Source organism: Aythya marila (genome assembly GCF_965140915.1).
Source record: "Aythya marila genome assembly, chromosome: 25".
Taxonomy (NCBI): domain Eukaryota; kingdom Metazoa; phylum Chordata; class Aves; order Anseriformes; family Anatidae; genus Aythya; species Aythya marila.
This window is the reverse complement of record NC_139066.1, coordinates 2,592,619-2,614,889: the sequence shown is the minus strand read 5'-3', so window position 1 is coordinate 2,614,889 and position 22,271 is coordinate 2,592,619. Positions and strand designations below refer to the sequence as shown.

The window sequence follows — 22,271 nt, the reverse complement described above, 5'->3', positions numbered from 1 at the left end:
GCTGCTGACCATAGGGGAGCCAGGTTGGAGCAGTTTTCTCCTGAGGGATGGACCCCATGGTATGGACCCATATCTGGAGCAGTTCTGGAAGAGCTGCTGCCTGTGGGAAGCCCACACCGGATCAGTTCATCAAGGACTGCATCCCGTGGGTGGGACCCCACAGCACAGGGGACAAGAGTGACCGACAAGGAGCGGCAGAGAAGAAGTGCTGTAGACTGACCATAATCCCCATTCCCCTGTTCCCCTGTGCCGCTCGGGGGGAGGAGGTGGAAGAGGGTGGATGGGGGGGGGGGGGAAGGTGCTCTTGGTTTCTTTCCTTTGTTTCTCACTTCTCTAGCTTGTTAGTAATGAGCAATAAATCTTACTATCTCCCTATGCCAAGTCTATTTTGACCATTACAATAATTACTGCGTGATCTTCTCGTCCTTATCTCAATCTTTGAGCCTTTTTCATCATATTTTCTCCCCATTCCTCTTTGAGGAGGGGGAGTGAGAGAGTGGCTGTGGTGGAGCTCAGCTGCCCACTCGAGCGGAACCAAAACAAAAGGCAGGGAAGAGCATCGGGAAGGCCAGCTGATGAACTTGTTTGAAGTACTTGTGTGAGTGCAGGGTAAACTGAGGTGGCCATTTGGAGACACTACCTGATCAGCACCCACTTTTGCTTCTGGCTGTGGGGTGCTTCCTGAGGGGAACACATGAGCCTGTCCCCATCCCCTGAGCCCAGTCCCTCAGCAGAGTGGGCAGTACTGGGCAGACACCCCACCCTGTGCATCGCTGCTGTAGGTTGCTCCCTGATAGCCCTGGCTGTACACAACAAGCCTTTGGCAAGTGGCATCCGTGGCTCGGAGTCCCCAGAAGGTGGCCAACACATTACATGGTCTCTGTCAGTGCCTTTCCTAGCCTCTTTCCTCCATCCAGGCCCAAAAAGCACTTCCCATTCAGATTCCCCATGGCCTTGTTTTCTTTATGGCTCCACTGACATCTCAGAACAGCCCAAAGACCCTGAGCATCCATACACCCAGTGCCTTCCACCCATCCCAACAGGCAGGGCTGGCAGTATCTCCAGTCCCCCTAGCCCATCCCATCAGGAAGGACCGGCAGCATCTGTGGTTCCCAGCCCTGAGTGCACATTTGTCTGCATTCCAGGCAGCCACACAGGCACTGTAACAGGGAACTCAGTTCCTATCTGTCCCTCCCACTTCCTGCAGAGATCAGCCCTCCTCCTCCTCCTCCTCTTCCTTCTCCTCCTCCTTCTTCTTCTTCTTCTTCTCTGAGCACGTCTGTCCATACTTTCATGCTGCAGCTAACAGGGTTCAGTCACAGAACCATTCCTGTGTCTGTCTGCTCGTTGGTCCTGCTGCAGCCTCCTGTTCCATGGTGAGTGTGTGCCTCTACATCCATCCTTACATCTGTTCCATGCACATGCGCACGTTTGTTTGTGCTTGCTGTACTGCTGCAAAGGTTAGGAGGCTTCTCCGTGTCTGTCTGTTTTTTATTGCTCAATCCTGCCAGGCTGAGGGGCATGGAACTTGTGTTGCTGTTCGTTTCTGTTGCTCTGTGCAATGAGTCTCTCCATCTCTTGTTACTTACAGGGCTTTTGCATGAGACTAAGAACAACGTATGCCCTCAGGGAGAGTGCAGAAATAGAACTGGTTTGAGTAAGTTAGTTTAAATGTTGTCTATATATTTAGGTTCTTCATTGCTGAGGACAGAAAGTGTGCAAGCTAAGATTCAAATTGCCGTGAGATCATACACACAGAGATCATGATATTCAGAAATTCATATTAACACAGAATAAGTGAATAAGCATACATATTTTGTTACTAGATTTCTTAAAATTGGTTGCTGATAAAACAAAATTTCTACTATGATCACAGAATTATATCCTTAGTCAGATCTCTACTAATTTAGCAGCACTCAGTTTTATCAAATAGAAATGGTCTTCACATGAATCCCTCTGACAATGGGGTCCTCCAGCAACTGGAGGTTTATCCACGTACAGCTTAAAGAAACTGGCAGCAAGGATGGCTGACTGGAGACAGGGGTCTCTGGCAACATCAGGGACAAAGATGATGTGTATATGAGAGTATCGCTTTCTTATATGAGTAAGGTGCAGACACTTATACCTACCCTTACTTTTTGTGGTGAATGGTCCATGATGGCAGGTTTGAACATAGTCATTTTCCTTCCTTTCTTCTTTTCTACTTTTCTCATTCTGTACTTTTGCTATGTGAAGACCCCAAACCCAGACGAAAAACTGTCTGATTTTTATGAGGTCCTTTCAAATTTACATGTGTTAAAATCCCCTTAACTCGGTAACTGTTTGGGGCAGTACTGGCAGAGAATACAAGACTGCCATTAATGCTGAGCTGAGTCAGGGTTGCTGGAGGCTCTCCATCTCCTGGGAACAAAAGGGTGGTTCCCAAAACCATTCCCTCAGAAATCTCACCCTGACTGCAGATGATCATCAAGAGCTAACAGTTCTGAGCTCTCTCTAGGTGCTGTATCATTATGCCTGGAATGGAACTGCATGGTCATGCATCACATCTGTACTGGGTCTGGCTGGAATGTTAACTTTCCCGGCAGCAGCCCATTCAGTGCCGTACTCTGTACTTGTAGCTGGAACAGCAGTGTTATCACACCAGTGTTGTGTCTACTGCTGAGCAGCAGTGGCACAGCATTGGGCCTTTCTCTAACCCTCCTAGGGGGTGGGCAAAAAGTGAGGAGAGAAACATCACTAGGGCAGCTGACCTAAACCAATCAAAGGGATATTCCATACCATGTGGTGTCACACTCAGCAATAAAAGGTGGAAACAGGAAGAAGAGGGGAGGGGTGGGCTCTCGTTGAGAAGACGTCGGTCCTCCTCTCGAACACCGGCTGCGTGCGTTGAGGCCTTGCTTCAAGGACGTGGTCAATCATCGCTCATTTGTGGGAAGTAGAGAGTAATTTCTTTCCTCTGCACTTCCATATAGCTTTCATTTATTTTGTTTGTTTGTTTTCCTCCCTTTTTCCCCTTTCCCTTTTATTTTCCCCTTAGTTAAGTTGTTTAGTTCATGGTAGTCTTTATTTAATTATTATAATTATTTCCCTTTAATTAAATTATCCTTATCTCAACCCGTGAGTTGTTCTTTGCTTTACTTCTCCCCCTCCTTATCTAAAGGAGGGGGAGTGAGAGAGCGGTTGTGGGGTTTAGCTGCCCAGCACGGTAAAACCACCACAACATCTTCCTGGCTGAGAGCTTAGAATGACTTTGCAAGACAGTTCATCCCCTTCCCGCCCCCGCCCTGCTTGTGTTAACATTCATGTTTACTCCTGGGGCAATGGGGTGGATTTCCATTCATTAGACTGACTTCTGCTCCTGTATGTTGGACAGTCATAGCCCATTGCTTATTACACCATCTGCCCAGTGTTACAAGCAGAGCACGTGGGAGACACTCATCCCTCCCACCCCCGCATGCCCCAGCCTCCCAGCCTTCACTGTGAGCCATGCTGCAGAGGGGTCCCCCCTTGCCTGGTCTCATTTGCAAGGAGGTGGGACACAATTCAGCAAGATGCCTCTTCCTCATCGACTGGGGAGAGGCAAGCAGGGACGATGCCCCAGTGCTCCAAGCTTCATTTCAGCCCCTCTCCTTTGCCTTCGTCATCTCCAATGGCCAGATAGAAATGCTGTTGCCATACTTGTCCACCTACTCCGCTCTCCACTCCTCATCCCAGGGTCACCAAGGTCTCCAATCCCCGTTTTCCCCAACAAGAAGCTCATACCTCAGAGGTGCCCAAGCCACCCCGCCCTTCCTCCCCACTGTTTGCAACCTGTCACCCACGTGCTCCTGCACGGGCAGCTCAGGCAGAGCCACTTTAGCTCCAAATATCCCTGTGGCTTCTTCAAGCACTTAGGTACCAACCAAACACAGTGCAAATTTTCCTTCCTTACACCTTACTCCTTGAAATGAGTTAATACTTCAGCTGGACTGGAACATTGAGGCACTTCCTTTTCTCTTTCCAAAAGCACCAGGGAAGTCCCCTGAGCAAATAAATACCTTGCAGCTGCCCCCACACTTTCATGCAGGCTAGCCGGGCACTCATTCTGTCTTCCTCCTTTTTCCAGAAAGGCATTTCTCACTGGGATCTGATGCCTGCATCAAATGTTTTGCACCAGGATTTGCTGGTTTACTATGATCCCATTAAAAAGGACACTCAGATGCTGTAAAATATCATTTAAAATGACATTCTATGTTGTAGGACAGTAGAGAAATATGAGACATATAGAAAGAGGATAGCATAGATAATCACATCCCCATCACTGTTGGGAACCCCAGGCTGTGCAACATCAAATGGTGATCTACCTGATCAGCATGCAATATGTTACAATGTGATATGTTACAATGAGCAGGCTACAGTGTCAGCCCTGTTACAGTGATCTGGCTGAGGTTGTCTTGCAGCCAAGGCATTTGTACAGCCCAGCACAATCCCGAAGGTGAAGCTGGATGTGCAGCACAGCGCAGAACAGGCCTGTGCCTCCTCAGGTTAACTGTTGTGTGGATCACCAACTCCTTCGTGTGTGATGATTCTCCAGCCAAGATCACTACGGCACATTCTGGGTATTTACCACAAGCATGCGCTAGGTGATGCTCCTTGCTCACTTAACCATCACCACTCAGCCACCTACTGGCAATACTGAACAAACCTACAGGACAAAGCAGCCGATAAATGCAGTGCCAATTCTTCTACTGATACGAAAAAGGACATCTGCTATGATATGACATCACTTGGGGAGCGTATGAAGCATTTTCTCTTACTGGAAAGTGTGAAGCATTAGCTAGTGAAGAAAGAAACTTGGGACTCTATGAAGAACATGCTTAATGATCTTTAACAGCTTACATAAACCACGGCACATTAGTGTTATAATCACAGCAATAGCAAATACATTTAGGTCAGTTAAGTCTGATGAAATCTGTCAGCATGTGACTACAATATAACTGTGCTGTGATTAACTCTGATAATTGTCAGTGAATACCTACCAGAAACGTTAGCTGCACACAATCATGGTTACTGATAGCAGTATAATGTTAAAGGTATGCAGACCTTTCCAGGTTCCTTTAGGACAAGCATTTGTACATCCCTGAGATCTACTAACCTGCTGAGGTCCACAGGACCTGTGTATTAGCCCTTGGAGTCAACGTTCACAGCACAAGGGCTTCAAGATCCTCCCTCCTGACATGCTGAGCAGGCCCGGAGAAGATGTTTGCATCATGTTTTGCATTAAGAAGAAAAAAAAAACAAAACAAAACAAAAAAGCACTCAGACTTTGTAAAACAGCTCCCATGCACATGTGGGGGAATGGGGAGAAAAAGAAACTGAAACAATAAGTCCACGCAGAAGCACAGAGAGAAGGAAAAAAATTAATCTCTACTTCAAGGCTTTTGACACCGTTTCCCACAGCATTCTCCTCAAGAAACTGGCTGCTCTTGGCTTGGACTGGTGTATGCTTCGTTGGGTTAGAAACTGGCTGGATAGCCGGGCCCAAAGAGTCGTGGTGAATGGAGTCAATTCCAGTTGGAGGCCAGTCACTAGTGGCGTTCCCCAGAGCTCAGTACTGGAGCCAGTCCTCTTTAATGTCCTTATTGATGATCTGGACGAGGGCATTGAGTGCACCCTCAGTAAGTTCGCAGATGACACCAAGTTAGGTGCGTGTGTTGATCTGCTTGAGGGTAGGAAGGCTCTGCAGGAGGATCTGGATAGGCTGCACCGATGGGCTGAGGTCAACTGTATGAAGTTTAACAAGGCCAAGTGCCGGGTCCTGCACCTAGGGCACAACAACCCCAAGCAGAGCTACAGGCTGGGAGAGGAATGGTTGGAGAGCTGCCAGGCAGAGAAGGACCTGGGAGTATTGATTGATAGTTGGCTGAATATGAGCCAGCAGTGTGCTCAGGTGGCCAAGAAGGCCAACGGCATCCTGGCTTGTATCAGAAGCAGTGTGGCCAGCAGGTCTAGGGAAGTGATTGTCCCCCTGTACTCGGCTCTGGTGAGGCCACACCTCGAGTACTGTGTTCAGTTTTGGGCCCCTTGCTACAAGAAGGACATCGAAGTGCTCGAGAGAGTCCAGTGAATGGCAACAAAGCTGGTGAGAGCTCTGGAGAGCAAGTCTTACGAGGAGCAGCTGAGGGAGCTGGGCTTGTTCAGCCTGGAGAAAAGGAAGCTCAGGGGTGACCTTATTGCTCTCTACAGGTACCTTAAAGAAGGCTGTAGCGAGGTGGGGGTTGGTCTGTTCTCCCACGTGCCTGGTGACAGGACGAGGGGGAATGGGCTAAAGTTGTGCCTGGGGTGTTTTAGGTTGGATCTTAGGAAGAACTTCTTTACTGAGAGGGTTGTTAGGCATTGGAATGGGCTGCCCAGGGAGGTGGTGGAGTCACCATCCCTGGAGGTCTTTAAAAGATGTTTAGATGTAGAGCTTAGCGATATGGTTTAGTGGAGGATTGTTAGTGTTAGGTCAGAGGTTGGACTCGATGATCTTGAAGTCTCTTCCAACCTAGAAATTCTGTGATTCTGTGATTCCCATCAACGAGCAATGTTTGGCCATGTCCTGCAAAGCAGGGCCTCAAAACGCGTAGCGGAGGAACAGCCCCGTCTCCCACGAGAGCCCCCCTTTTATTGCTGAGTGTGACATCAGGTGTTATGGAATATCCCTTCGATTGGTTTAGGGCAGCTTTCCTGGCGATGTCCCCTCCCCATCCTTTGCCCACCCCCAGCCTGCTGGCTCTTGGGGCCTTGGAAGGAGTCCTGATGCTATGGCAGCACTATGCACCAATAGACACAACACCGGAGTGATACCAGCGTTGTTCCAGCTATGAGTGCAGAGCACAGCACTGTGTGGGCTGCTGCAGGGAAAGGTGACTCCATCCCAGACAGACCCAACACATCAGGTTAACTAGCATGTGGATCAACAGCTCCTCTATGTGCAATGGTCACTTGGTCAAGATTGCTACGTACTTACAGCAGTTTACTAGACCCACTAGTTTACAGTGGGTTCTTCACTGGTAATTTTCTTCCTAATGACACCACATAGACCCCGAGCTGTCTTTTATCTCCTCTAAATTCAATGGCCTGTAGCTTTCTGTACTTCCTCAATTTCTTCAGGCAGATTGTTCATTGTCCTTGCTAAGTCAGTTCTGTCTTTTTGAAGAGTCAGTTGAAACTGACCCAGAAGCAGCCACTTTGTCCTTATTCTGGAGCTTCCCCATTAGAGGTGTCATTATATTATACATCACATGGACTAATAATTAATTATATACGCTCATGCAGCAATTCTGCAAGCAATGGTTAACTTCTGCCATTCCATAATCAAAGCTAAATATATTTGTGCTGGATCATGATTTAATTCTATGCTCTAATGGTCCCTCTTTCATTTCCTGTGAATCCAAGATTTACATCTCCTCATACACACTTTCTAAGCTGTCTTTCTCCTGCCTGATAGCAAAAGGAACTCTGTCCTTAACACCTGTGAAGAGCAAGCTGGGAATAACTTCAGGCCTAGTAATGGGACTGTTGAAGTCTAAGCAAATACCCTTCATGGAACAAGTTCATGGGGTAACTCAACTGTTTTGTTGGAGGGAGCTGTCTTAGGACAAGCTCTCACTGAGAACCTGTGCCTCTTCTTCCAGTAAGTATGGAGCCCCTGAATGGAATCTGAACACTGACTGATGTGTGTTCAACCCTGCTTTCTCTCTGACAGTACTTTCTTTCACAAATATTCTCTCTCCTAAGGGCTCTTTGTGAAGGGAGGGGAAGAGAAAACCAACAACATAGCATGGAGAAAGAATGGGAAAATGTTGGCATTTGGGAGCACACCTGATTCTAGGTGCTTTGATTCCTCCTCCCTCTCTTTTTGCAGACTGTGCTTAGGAAAATCTTCATTGCTGATGGAGACAGATCAGCATCTGCACAAACTGATGTGCTGGTGAATTTGTCCAGCTTGGAGACCTGCTACACTTCCACCACAATGCTCAGGCTCCTGGCCAGCTTCCTGACTGGGGACTGGACCACCTCTGCTCAGGGCTGTTTGGCTAAGCTCTATTTCTTTGGCTCTCTTGCAGCTTCTTAGTGCTGCTAGCTGGCAACCATGTCCTACCATTGGTACTTGGTCAAACTGATATCAAATCCAAAGGACATATGTTATCCCCCTTTCGATAGAGCAATGGAGCAAAATTTGAAATGCATTATGAGCAGATAGGTCTAACCTTTGCTATGTTTAGTTATATAGGAGGAAGTTTAGAAACATTGTATTACTTAGCCAGCTTCATCCGTAAGCAAATACAGACTTGAACCTCAAAGTGAAGGCAAGATGATGCAGGCCTGGAGGATGTGTCAAAAGAAGATGAGATGAGGATGATATGCATGAGTGCTATGCATATGTCCTTGGATGTGTAAATGACTAAGCTCAGTATGCAGGCCGAACATGAAATAATAAGAAAAGAAAGAACAAGATGTCTAGATCATGCACAAGAGCCGGGTCCAAGCAGCGAACACAGTGAGGAAGACTATTGATGTCCACCAGAAAACCCCAAAAGACCACCGGTAGAAACAAATGTGCATGTTTCAGGGACATTTGAATATTTTAATGACTTCTGGGATGTAATATGAATGATAATTATCCAATAGAAATCTAATGATTTCTAATGAAATTTAATGATTTCGAATGATGATCTAAAGTTTTGGTAGTGGGGGGCTGCACAGGTGGCCTCTGTGAGAAGAGTCCAGAAGCTGCCCAGTGTTAGATAAGGGCCAGTTTCATTAGCTCCAGAGGGACCCAACCCTGGCCAGAGTGGAGCCAATAATTTATGTTGTTTGTGCCTTTGTAAGAACAGATTTAAGAAGGGGATAATCTGCTGCACACAGCAGCTGGGAGTGAGAGGACTGAGAAACATAGAATCCTAGAATATCCTGAGTTGGAAGGGACCCATAAGGATCATCAAGTCCAACTGCTGGCACCGCACAGGTCTGCCCAAATGTTTAGACCATGTGACTAAGTGCACAGTCCAATTGCTTTTTAAATTCAGACAGGCTTAGTGCAGTGACTGTACCCTGGGGAGCCTGTTCCAGTGTGCAACCACCCTCTCGGTGAAGAACCTCTTCCTGATGTCCAGCCTAAACTTTCCCTGCCTCAGCTTAACACCATTCCCGCAGGTCCTATCACTGGTGTTTACAGAGAATAGGTCACCTGCCTCTCCACTCCCCCTCGCAAGGAAGCTGTAGACCGCGATGATGTCCCCTCAGCCTCCTCTTCTCCAGGCAGAACAGGCACAGTGCCCTCAGCCGCTTCTCATACATCTTCCCCTCTAGGCCCTTCACCATCTTTGTTGCCCTCCTCTGGACAATCTCCAACAGTTTAATGTCCTTCTTGTTCTGTGGTGCCCAGAACTGCACACAGTACTCAAGGTGAGGCCGGACCAGCGCAGAGTAGAGTGGGACAATCACCTCCCTCGACTGACTAGCAATGCTGTGCTTGATGCACCCCAGGATACGGTTGGCCTTCATGGCTGCTGGGGCACACTGCTGGCTCATATTCAACTTGCAGTTGACCACAACCCCCACATCCCTCTCTGTGGGGCTGCTGTCCAGTGTCTCATCACCCCGTCTGTACATATAGCCAGGGTTGCCCCATCCCAGATGCAGGACTCGGCACTTGCCTTTGTTAAACTTCATGTGGTTGGTGATCGCCCAGCTCTCCAATCTGTCTAGATCTCTCTGCAAGGCCTTTCCACCCTCATCAGAGTCCACAACTCTCCAAGTTTGGTGTCGTTGGCAAATTTGCTCATCAACCACAACCCTTTGAGACCTGCCTGTCAGCCAATTGCTCACCCATCGTATGATGTTTTTGTTAAGTTGTATGCTGAACATTTCGTCCAGTAGGATCCTATGGGAAACCGTGTCAAAAGCCTTGCTGAAGTCCAAAAAGATCACATCAGCTGGTTTCCCTTGATCAGCTAGATGGGTGATCTTATCATAAAAGGAAATCAAATGTGTTAGGCAGGACCTGCCCCTCATGAACCCATATCGGCTGGGACCAATGACCGCATTGTCCCCCAGGTGCGCTTCAATAACTTCAAGAATCATCTTCTCCATAATTTTACCAGGCACTGACGTGAGACTGACAGGCCTGTAATTGCTAGGTCTTACCCTTCTTGAAAACTGGGACAACATTTGCCAGTTTCCAGTCCACTGGGACCTCTCCAGATTCCCAAGATCATTGAAAAATAATTGAGAGAGGACCCGTGATGACATCAGCCAGCTCTTTAAGCACCCTGGGATGGATCCCATCCAGACCCATGGACTTGTGTGGATCCAGGTGGAGTAGCAAATTCCACACACGTTCAGGGTCGGTTGGGTTTTTGTTATTCCCACCGTCATGGTCCTCCCACTCAGCGCAACCAGGGTCCCGAAGCCCACCATCAGCATTGAAGACAGAGGTGAAGAAGGCATTAAACGTCTCTGCTTTGCATATGTCATTGTCTGTGAGGAGACCTTCCCCGTCAAGTAGCGGATCTACTACATCCCTGAAGACACCAAGGTCAGTGAAGGAGAGCAGGAGGTGCTCCAGGAGCTGGAACAAAGTTCCCCTGCGGCCTGTGGAGAGGCCCCTGCTGGAGCAGGCTGTCCCTCTGCAGCCCATGGGTCCCACAGCAGAGCAGATCTCCATGCTGCAGACCGTGGAGAACGGGGTCCCACCATGGGTTCCACAGTGGGGCAGGGGATTTGGGGTGTGCTGCCACCCATGGGGGACTCATGCTGGAGCAGTCTGCTTCAGACAGGTGGACCCTGTGGTACAGACCCATATTGGAACAGTTCTTGAAGAGCTGCTGCCTGTGGGAAGCCCACACAGGATCAGTTCAGGAAGGATGGCATCCCATGTGAGGGACCCCATGTGGAGCAGGGACAGAGGGACTGTGAAGGAGTGGCAGAGATGAAGTGCTATATACTGACCGCTGCCCCCATTTCCCCATTCCCCTGCGCCACTCAGGTGGAGGAGTTGGAAGAGGGTGGATGAGGGGAAGGTATTTTTTTTTTTTTAAAGTTTCTCATTCCTCTGTTTTGTTAGTAATAGGTCATAAATTTCTCTAGCCTACCTATGCTGAGTCTGTTTTGCCTGTCACAATAATTACTGAATGATTGCCATGTCCTTATCTCAGCCCTTAGGCCCTTTTCATCTTATGTTCTCCCTCTTTCCCTTTGAGTAGGGGTAGTGAGAGAGCAGTTGAGGTGGAGCTTAGCTGTCCAGCTGGGTAAAACCACCACAAACTCATCTTCCCCCCACTGGCCTGGATGGCCATCCTTGCATCCAACTACAAATTCCATCTTCCTGCCCAACTTCCCATACATTCATATTTTGCTGCCATTCACTCCTGCTGCCACTAAATACTGCCCTCTTCAACCAACAGCTTTGGCACTCTCCTCCCACAAATCCATGTATGCATCCACCCATCTGCCCAGACTACGTTTCATCTGCTCTTTGTCCACCCCTCCTCTGTCCATTTCTTCCTGTCATCATTGGTGCTGGTTTCCTCCATGTGCAGTTGCCATCGCTCAGGCCCAAACCCATGCTCTGCCTTGTTTCTCAGTCTCTGACCATTATTTCTGCTACCTTCCCTTCCCTGTCTAGTGTAAATTAAGCACACACACACACCCCTTGAGCCAACAGATTTTTTGGACATCTGCAGTTCCTATTGCAGGCCTCTCTCCTACCAATCTACTACCAGGCTAGTGAAAAACAATCTTGAGATAAGGATATGAGGAAGCAAGAGTCATCTTGGCCATGTATGCTGGTGGGAGCTTCCTGTCTTAGAGGAAGGGAAGATGGAGGTGCTGAGTTTCTTTCATGAGGTCCTCATAACTCACTTTATGCTCTTTCCCACACAGAACCTGTCTTCAACCTTCAAGTCAAGATGAGGCCAAGTGGCATGCTGAGAAAGCGTCGTATGTACAGGGGTGAGTTGGGGCCAGGAGTATGGGGTCTGTGAACAGTGGGGAGGATTTTTACTGGGAAAGCAATGTGGAAAGGAACTGATTTCTTGAATGGTTGAGAGGGAAGCACATTTCTTTGTGTTCTGGGACTCAGAGGCATGCCCTGTAGTCAGTATTTACTTTTTCTGAGTTGCACAGGAAAAAAGAGGTTGCTGTACATGTGATTCATTTCACCCATAGTGCTCAGGGCTTTCCAGGGAAGCCATCAAGAAATGGGGTGATGATGTGGACCTCCTGTGACTACCTTTTATGTTATGCTAGGGTCCCTCCTTCCTTTTCAGTAGTGCAAAATGAGTCGTATATGCACTTAAGTTAATCTCTCTGGAACATTAGTCTCAAAACAGGAAGTAGGACTTGCTTCTTGTCTCTGAGATACGGTATGAAGGTTTGAGGAGCTGCAGAGAACTTCCTGCCATTTGCATGAAGCTTGTTGTGGGGCTATCTCGTTCCATATATTGAAGGACAGACTCCTCACAGTGCCATGATAGGTCTGAATTAAGGTGAAGCATGGAACAATTAGGTGATCTGAGGTCTATGCGAGACAGTACGGGGCTTAGAGAGATGAGGAAATGTGGTCCAAGTGACACATACTGGCAGCCTTAGGGACCTTTAATTGCTGTTTGTCAGCTTTTGCAAATTGTATTTCTGTGGCAAGTTTGGACACACAAATGTTGCCTGTTGCTAGCAGACACTTTAAATGTAAAATACTCTACAGTCAACCAGTGAGTCTGACAACTGTTATGTCTTCCTCAGGATTATTTGACAGGGGAATATGGTTCTTTTCAATATATCAAGAAATACAGCTGGAATCTGTGGCAGTAAATGTAACCATCCAGGACTTTGTGGCTGATGTGGAGTCTAAGCTGTTTTTCCGCAATAAGCAGCAAGTCTCTGAGGAGATCATGTTTGTCTTTCCTGTGGACCCTGACACTGTTGTATACACCTTCTATGCTACCATGGGGGACACCCGTATTGAAGCAATGCTCTGGGACAAGGAGGAGGTACTCTGATTCTTTGGGGGGGAGTGGGGATGGGGGATTGATAGGGCAGGGAGAGGGGTTCAGGTTGAAGTGAAGTGTGGAAGTGAGAGAATAAAATTCTGCTGTGACCTCAGTAACACATTTTTCTCGCTTTGTGGTAGGCCCAGAAGCTGCACAAAGCCACTTCAGGCATGGAGAATTTGAGATACCTGCAAGATCAGCCAAATATTTGGGGTCCAGTGTTTGTCTGTTTCTTGGGGACCCTGCCTCCTAACAGGGATGTGGCCATCAACCTGTGCTATATCCAGGAGCTGCCGCTGCATACTGATGGAGCTGCCTTGTTTTGCTGGCCACAAGACCTTTTCCCCCGACATATGCGCTTTAGTGAGTGAGCCCACGGGTGCCTATACCAGGGAGGAGCACACTCCTCCTCACCATCTCTGTGGGGCAGGACCCCATAGCTGCACACATGCCACACCGATAGAATCTGAAAATAACCCCTCATACCTCACAGCCAGAAGCCCCCCAAGTCTCCCCACATATTCCACAGCAAAAGAACCCCACAAATTCCTATACAGTTCACACTGTGAGACAACATACAAGCCCATGCAAGCATTGCAGTGAGAAAATCTCAGATTCCATATCTGACCCACCACCACCACCCATGACAGATAGTACTCCTCAATCAATGTCTGCTGCCCTACATTCTCTCCTTTCACTTTCTCACATCTTTTTGTCCCTACAGACTGGCAGATTTCTGAGGATGAGATACTGGAAAACCTGCACTTTAGAATCTGCCTGCAGTCAGCCTGTGGTGTGTCTCATGTAGACATTAACAGCAGCCACACCCCTCTGCAATACACAGCTCCAGATCAGACATCTGCTGAGGTGTGGCCCTGTCAGATGCCAGAGTCCCAAAGTGGCAAAGTAGGGAAGGGCCTGTGATGTACTGATGATACTAAGGACTCCTTGGTCCTTCTATTTGGTTCCCTTTCCTCCCCACACCCTACTTGTCCTCAGGTTTCCTTGAAATCAACACCTTGGCACTTTGATGATTTGCAATTGCTTGTGTATTATAAACGGCCTCACAATCTCAGTGCTGTGGTGGAGAGCAGAGATCCCAAAGCTGCACCTGGTGAGTGTGGATGGCAGAACTGGGCACCAGGGAGACTGGGGAAATCTGAGGAATTTTCAGGCAATAGCTTCATCAAATTAGAGAATCACAGAATATCACAAGTTGGAAGGGTCCCACTTGGATCATGAAGTCCAACTCATGGTTTCACTCAGGATTACCTAAGATTAAACCATATGCCTAAGAGAATTTTCCAAATGCTTCTCAAAGTCCAACAGGCGTGGTGCTATGACCGCTTCCCAGGGCAGCCTGTTCCAGTGCCCAATTGCTCTCTCAGTGAAGAACCCTTTCCTAATATCCAATCTGAACCTCTCTGGACACAGCTTCATACTATTCCCCAGGTCCTGCCATTGGTCACCAAAGAGAAGAGATCTGCACTTTCTCCTCTACTCCCCTTCATGAGGAAGCTGTAGGCCACAGAGAGGTCTCCCCTCAGTCTACTCTTCTCTAGAACAAACCAGCCAAGTGACTTCAGCTGCTCCTCATAAGTCTCCCCCTCTAGACCCATCTAGAATTTGGCACTTGGTCTTGTTAAAGGTCATGTTGTTGGTGATTGCCTAGCCCTCTAATTTGTTAAGATCTCTTTGAAAGGCCTCTCTATCCTTGAGGGAGTCAGCAGCTCCTTCTAAGTTAATATCATAGGTTGGAGCTAAGGGCAATATGTAGGACAAAAGCAAAGAGACAGAGAAGGGGGTTCCAACCTAAAAATCCTCCTTGCTTCTCCCCCACGCTCCAGGATCCCTGCTGGGAGACCCTGTGGTAATGGTGACACTGAAGCCCAGCATTCCTGAAGTGGTGCCCAGTACAGGCCAACTTGGGGAATTCCTCTTTCTCATAGACTGCAGCCTCTTCCAGGATGCACAGGTACCATCTGAGGAGGTCTTCAGTGTGGACTTTTCACAATACTTCTGCTCAGGTGGTGGGGATAGAGGCAAGCTGCTTCGTGGGAGTGGATGTTCTGCCTAGCTTTCCCATCTAAGCTCTTCCCATCGTTCTGTCTGTCCCTAGAACACACTGCTCTTCCTCCTCAAGAGTTTGCCTGTGGGCTGCTATTTCAACATCTACAGTTTTGGGGCCACTTTCAAAGCCTTCTATCCGTGAGTTGGGGGTGATGTTGGGGCAGGGCCAAGGGGCAAGTTGAGTATGACTCTTCTAAGTGAAACTAGGGACAAGCTCTAGCTGGATAGCAGCTGCTGGGTTGGATCTGTTAGAGGCACTGATAGAGTACGTTCTCCTTTCAGGCTGCTTCTAGAACACTGGTAGTGAGATAGGGCTTTCCTGGGAAGTGGTCATGTGGGGATAGCTGTGGACTGGGTTCTCTCCCTCTGACATTCTGCTTGCTCTCCCATAGGCAAAGTGTGGAATACACGCAAGAAAGCATGGACAATGCTGTGAGACGCCTCTCTTCCATCTGCCCTGATCTAGGGGGCTGTGACCTCTTGGGCCTCCTAAAGTCAATCTACAGCACACCACTCCTTCATGAGCATCCCCGCCAGGTATCAGGGCACAAAGTGTAATGGGGAAGTGAAAGAATGTAAACAGTGGGGCAAAGGCAGATTTCAGTATGCATCATGAGTCATGCTGCTGGCGCTTGCATTGAGAGTTGCCATGTAGGGGGGCATTCTAATGTCAGAACGTGACACCATCATTGGGGTGGGCAGCTTAGGAGGGCTTCTGTGGAATTTGCCTTTGGAGAAAGTGGATATTCCTTGTGGCATGCCACTTTGTACTAACAGATGTCTTGGTGTTCCTGAAAGGAAACACACAATCTCTTTCTCTCCCTCTTTCAAGGTGGAAGAGGGTAAGGCTGCCTGCATTTTAGGAGAGTGTCTTTCCTCTGTGAGGGTTCACAGCCCTAAAAATCTTTGTTTCCCCTCCTCTCCGCCTCAGCTCTTCATATTCATCCAGAGGAAGATCTCCAGTGAAGAGGAAGCTATCATGGCTGAGGTCCACCGCTACCGTGATGACCAACGGTAATGGGGGAGCCCTGTTCCTGTCCCCCAACATGGTCACTCACCCTGACTGTCAGTCTTTCAAAAATTCTCTCAGGGCCTAGTCTGTCCTACATCTTCCCTTTGATGGGACTTCAGCAATGACCTCCACACACACTTTCCTTACCTCACTAAGACTGCCTATACTCTTCTTGTAGTGGGCCTTCTCTCACAATTTTTCCAGTCTGTTCTCAGCACTTCTCTTTTTCCCCTCACCATGCAATACCTCAGTATGCTCTGAGGGCCCAAAATCCATTCCCATGACCTCTATACCCCAAACCAGTTTAACCTCTCCCTACACAGCAGGCAAACTCTCTCACTCCAGGGTGAGAGAAAGCTGAATCACAGTTTCATTCCTACAATTAAAAACAGTCTTACCTTTCCTTTATACCAATCTTGCCATTCTTACCTCTCACCTTTGTCCACTCTCTAACCTTTCTCTCTTTTCCTGTACAGGTGTTTCTGTTTTCCTGTTAACAGCTGTGACAGCTTCAACCTTTGCCAGGCCATTTCCCTGGAGACAAAGGGTGAATGTGTGTGCATCCACTCCAAACTGGACATGACATCTGAGGTAACTCCCCAGGCGCCTGTGCTTCCAGCACTCCCACTCCCACTGCTCTATACAGCACTTCCAATGGTTCTCCTAGATATGCAAGGCAATCCAAATGCCATCATCCACGCCAACTCAGAGACCCCCTCCAGCAGTCTGTGCTCTCTGTGTCCCCTCACCAGGCAGTGAAATGCCTGCAGCAGGCCCTGAAGCCTCTGGCAAGTGAGATCTCACTGCACTGGGACCTTCCACCAGGCCTGGAGGTGACAATGATTAGAAAAGCTCCCGAGTCAATCTTCCAGGGACATCAGAGCATCATCTATGCCCAGATCCATGGACAAGCACAGGTGAGAGATCAGATCCAGGAGCAAGGCTTTCTGGAAGGTATAGGAAACACTCCCAGTTTCATGTTCTCAACACAGGGAGTCGTTCACCTCTACTAGACCTGGGAAAGACCAGTGTTATGTCTCTGTGAACCCTGTTTTTTCCCTCCGAGATGCCACTGCCTCTGCTCCAACTACGGACATCTATCTACTACTTTAGCAGAGCAGAGATGGAAGCTAAGTGGCCAGCCTCCCTGTGCTTTGCAGATAAACTTTTCTGTCTGACTCTTTCTCTTGTGTCCCCAGGATCCAGAGGCAGATGTGGCAGCTGTGACCCTAAAGTACCTTGTAGGCAGCCAGTCCTTCAATTACACACTCAGGTTCTCACTGTTCCCATCAGCAGATGACAGGTGAGAGGATAACACAATAGCCCACAAAGACAAAGGGACATTATCAAGGTCTCAAGGAGGGACAACAGGTGTCCTTTGCTTGCATACCTTGAGATGGGAAGACAATATAGGTTTCCAGTGCTCCCAACTTATCTCCTCTGCCTTGACATGGGGAGAGGATTTGGGTGACCATTGCCCCACTGCCCCCTCATCTTTACTCCTGCTGCTACTCCACAGCAGCCTTGGTTGAGGGAAACGCAGTTGACGTTTTCTACCTAGACTTCAGCAAGGCCTTTGACATGGTCTCCCACAATATTCTCCTGGAGAAGGTGGAAGCCCATGGCTTGGACAGGTACGCTTTTTGCTGGGTTAAAAACTGGCTGGACGGCTGGGCCCAGAGAGTGGTGGTGAACAGATTGAAATCCAGCTGGCGACTGGTCACCAGTGATGTTCCCCAGGGGTCAGTGTTGGGGCCCATCCTCTTTAATATCTTTATTAATGATTTGGATGAGGGAATTAAGTGCACCCTCAGTAAGTCTGCAGACAACACCAAGCTGGGGGGAAGCGACGATCTGCTGCAGGGCAGGAAGGCCCTGCAGAGAGACCTGGACAGGTCAGATCAATGGGCAGAGGATAATGGGATGACGTTCAACAAGTCTAAATGGTGGGTCCTGCACTTTGGTCCCAACAACCTCATGCAATATTACAGGCTTGGGGCAGAGTGGTTCAAAAGCTGTGCAGAAGAAAAGGATCTGAGTGTGCCAATTGATACTCGCCTGACCATGAGCCAGCAGTGTGCCCAGGTGGCCAAGAAGGCCACTGGCATCCTCACTTGTATCAGGAATAGTGTAGCCAGTGGGACCAGGGATGTGATCTGTATTCTGCTCTGGTGAGGCCACACCTTGAATAGTGTTCGGTGTTGGGCTCCTCACTACAAGAAGGACATTGAGACCCTGGAGCATGTCCAGAGAAGGGCTACAAAGCTGGTGAAGGGTCTGGAGCACAAGTCTTATGAGGAGCAGCTGAGGGAACTAGGGTTGTTTAATCTGAAGAAGAGGAGGCTCAGGGGAGATCTTACTGCTTCTCTACAGCTACCTGAAAGGAAGCTGTGGGGAGCTGGGTGTTGGCCTCTTCTTGCAGATAACCAGTGATAGGACAAGAGGGAATGGCCTCAAGTTGCACTAGGGAAGGTTTAGGTTGGAAGTGAGGAGACATTTCTTCTCAGAAAGAGTAGTCAGGCATTGGGACGGGTTGCCCAGGAAGGTGGTGGCGTCACTGTCCCTGGGGGTTTTTAATGAAAGGTTGGACGTGGTGCTTAAGGACATGATTTAGTGGGCGATATTGGTGGTAGGGGGATGGTTGGACCAGATGATCTTGGAGGTCTTTTCCAACCTTGATTGTTCTATGATTCTATGATCTCATCCCCCTACCCACAGTGGAAACAAGGACTAACCCCCTTTCTCTGCAGGCTGCCTGTGCACCGTATGGCCATGATGCATCTGCTGTGGAAACTGTCCCGGGATGGGACAAGCAGGTCAGAGAAGGACATCTGGCAGAATGCAGTTACGTTCAGCCTCAGCCTGGGGGTCCAATCCCCCTTCACATCCAGCATAGCTGTACGCATGGAACTGATGGATACCTGGCACCACGGTAAGGCCAAGAATAGCGAGGATAGGATTGTAAGGGGAAAGTGGAACTTGCTGGTCTGATGCCTCCTCACCATCACCAGCCCCATAGCCTGTGGGCCTGAACAACCTTTTGCCTCTCTCTTAAATATATTAGTCTAACCCTCACTCCCCATCTTCCTGCCTCTCTCTCAGATTCTTTGCCTCTAGACTCCCCTATGCTGCTTCCTCCCTCTCACAACCTGGTTCCCTGCCAGCTTCTCTGGTGTGGCTTCAGGCCTGTGTGGTTCAACTCCACCAAGTTTTGGATGGTCCAAAAGTTCCAGTTCTGTCTTGAGATGCTTCATCCCAAAGCCTCTGATGCTGTAGTACTGACCAAGCTCTCATCCCCCCATAAAGGTAAGTAGAAAATTCTCAACTGTGGATCCTCTGATGTGTTGCGTAACAGTTAAACTCTCCTTTCAGTATTTATTTTCTCACCAGACTTCCTGATTATCACTGTGCTGGTGACGGATGGAGAAATAGGCAAAGCAAATTTTCCCATAGTGCATTGGAAGCCTCAGTCCAGACAGAGCATGAAAGGAAGAGACTGCTGTCTAGGTCTTGAGCTGAAGAGAGAGGCTGGTGCTTCTCTCTGGTGCTGAGGCAGAAGTGCCCTCCTCTGTGAGAGGTATACTCTAGACAAGGCCTGGAGCTGCTAACTGAAGGAACTAAAAGTAATGAGCACACTCCACAGCATCAGGGTGAATGAAGAGGAGATTGCTGTGGTCTTTGTGGAAAGTCTGCAGAGAGAAGATTTTGAGTGACCTGAAGCAAGGACATCTGGAATTCACAGTCAGAATGGAGAAAGCTGGAGGCTTGTGACTTCTGGCACCAATAGGAAGGCTCCTGCTCAACCTGCAGACCTGCAGCTTCAGAATAAGTATAGTGCCCATGCACTGGTGAGAACAAACTAGGACTTTCAGGGGAGGCATCCAGAGTCAGCTGAGCCTGACTGTAGCGTCCAAACAGAAAGAAAAGGCATGTGAATTACTGGAAACTCTCTCATTAAGATAAAGGCATTGATATACTAGAATGAATCTAGAGGAAGGCCACTAAAATGAGGGGGCTGAACTACATGGCATGCAAAAAGAAGTTGAAGGGACTCGTTTTGTTATTAAGGATACCTTATTTTTGTCTACAACTACCTGACTGGAGGAAGATCCAAAGAATGCAGAGACTTGGAGGTACATGGCATTAGGATAAGAGGCAATTGATACAAGTTGGAACAAGGGAAATATTGAATGGGTATAAGGAAGTTTTTGTTTTGTTTTGTGTTGTTTTTTTTTTTTTTTGTTTGTTTTGTTTTGTTTTGTTTTGTTTTAAATCATAATAACCAAGAACTGTTGGAATCCTCAGCCTTGGAGATGTTCAAGATAAGTTCCCGGGTAAGCTGATCAAAATGAAAACTTCCTTGAATTATGGCATTGGACTTGATGACCTCCAGAGATTCCTGCCAATCTAAATTACATTGTGTACATTTAGGCTAGCTTTACATGATCCCTAGTTCTGCCCCCAACTTCTTTGTTCCCCAATACTTCTTCTGCCCATAAAAGCTGCTAATTCTGCTGCAGAACTCGGCCATGCCTAGAACATTAATATCCTATGGTCTGTGCTTGACCCTCCTCATCTTCACACTCATGTATTGCAGTGCTGTTGTAGCTTCAAAGAAGTCTTATATCCCAGAATGTGGAAAGGAGCAGCTCATGATGAGACTGGGTTCAAGAATTGATGGTGGAGAAGGATGAAACGGGGTTTTAAATGCTGTAGAATCATGGAATGGTTTGGAACCTTTAATGATCATAGAATCATTTAGGTTGGAAAAGACCTATAAGATCAGCAGTGTCAGGATACCTGTGAGGGACTGGGAAAATTTGAGGGTGCTCTGGGAGTTCTGGAAAAGTGCAGGATGCCTTTGGAGGTCTGGGAAAACTTTGGAAAGCCCAGAAAGGATGTAGGACAGTTGAGGATATCTGGAGAAGGCAGAATTTAAGGTTACTAACCATTGCTTATTTCATAGGAGCTATGTGAATATTTCTGTCTTCCAGAGCAGGAATCTCCTCCTGAAGAGCTGGTGATGGAGGAACCACCACCATTTCACACAAGTTGGGACTGGAAAATTTCACCATTGTCAACAAGACTGTGTGACTTCTCCAGTCTCAGGGCAGTAGTGGCACTCCAGAAAGCAAATGGCTCATGGGACCTGACCTCAGCCCTGACCTTAGCCTTGGGGCTCAGCAAGGCTGAAGTTAAGGGCCAAAGGCCCAGTAAGGTAAGCAGATCAGGGGCGGGTGGGGGGAAATATCATGAGCTGAACTTTTATCTTCTCCAAGTTTCCAGTCTGAGCTGAACCAGCAGGAGAAGATCAGAATAATCAGGATATTGAGGCTGTCTGCTTGTAGAAAGGAGAGATGTAATCAACACAGGTATCTGGGAACTTTCTGGCACTGAGGATTTCAGAAGCTCAGAGAGTTTGTGTGTGTGTATAGAAGTCCTCCTTTCAGGCAAAGATTTGTCCAAAGCTTTGTGCTATTTTAGGTTTGGTCTTTCTTTTCCCCCTGACTGTTCCATTTTCCTCCATAGCATGTGAAGCCGACTGCCTGGGCCACAGTGTTGGCCTTAGTCTGGTTGCACCAGTATAAATGGAGGGTATCTTGGTCAGAACTTCTGGAGGCCAAGTCTTGTAGGTGGCTACGGGACCAAACTGGTAAGTAGATTTTGCTGGGAGGAGTCATACTCTAGGCATTTCCCACAAACTTGCACAGCAAACACCCATGTTCTTCTTTCCCTGTGCTCCTGTGTGGCAGTCTATGAGACTGTCAGTACACACTGTCTTCCCTTTCTGAGTTGTGTTCATCCTCTACCTTTTCTCTCTACTTGCAGAGATCCATCTGGATGAATATCTGGAAGCAGCAAATTCCCTCTTAGGTTGCTTGGTAGAGCCCATCATCTTCAGGATGTGAACTTCCCCATACTACTGGGAGTGAGCAAAAAGTTGGTCAGGGAAGCAGCCAGGATTAGTGACCTAAACTGTCTGAAAGGATATTCAGTATCATTAATACAATGCTAAAAATAAAATATGAAAAGGAGAAAGGGAGGGGAGAGGAGAAGGGAGGGAAGGGAAGGGCAGGGCAGGGGGAGGGGGAATCTAGGGCAAGGTGAGGCTGGGGTAGGGGGCATTGTCTTCCAAAGAAGGCATTGCTTAGAGATTGGATGGGCATCATGTT

General features: G+C 48.1%; 1 protein-coding gene across 1 annotated transcript; it reads left to right on the top strand.

Annotated features, from left to right (window-relative positions):
* Positions 1 to 1,290: 1,290 nt before the first annotated feature.
* On the top strand, positions 1,291 to 22,128 carry LOC309887420 (von Willebrand factor A domain-containing protein 5A-like). The gene is made up of 18 exons (XM_082779116.1): positions 1,291 to 1,376; positions 11,911 to 11,979; positions 12,769 to 13,016; positions 13,157 to 13,379; positions 13,741 to 13,883; positions 14,016 to 14,130; positions 14,864 to 14,991; positions 15,136 to 15,224; positions 15,479 to 15,623; positions 16,018 to 16,100; positions 16,575 to 16,689; positions 16,851 to 17,015; positions 17,298 to 17,401; positions 18,849 to 19,030; positions 19,201 to 19,404; positions 21,093 to 21,316; positions 21,628 to 21,751; positions 21,928 to 22,128. The coding sequence occupies exons 2-18, from the start codon at positions 11,937 to 11,939 to the stop codon at positions 22,005 to 22,007; spliced, it is 2,415 nt and encodes an 804-aa protein (XP_082635242.1). The 5' UTR covers positions 1,291 to 1,376; positions 11,911 to 11,936; the 3' UTR covers positions 22,008 to 22,128.
* The last annotated feature ends 143 nt before the right edge of the window (positions 22,129 to 22,271 follow it).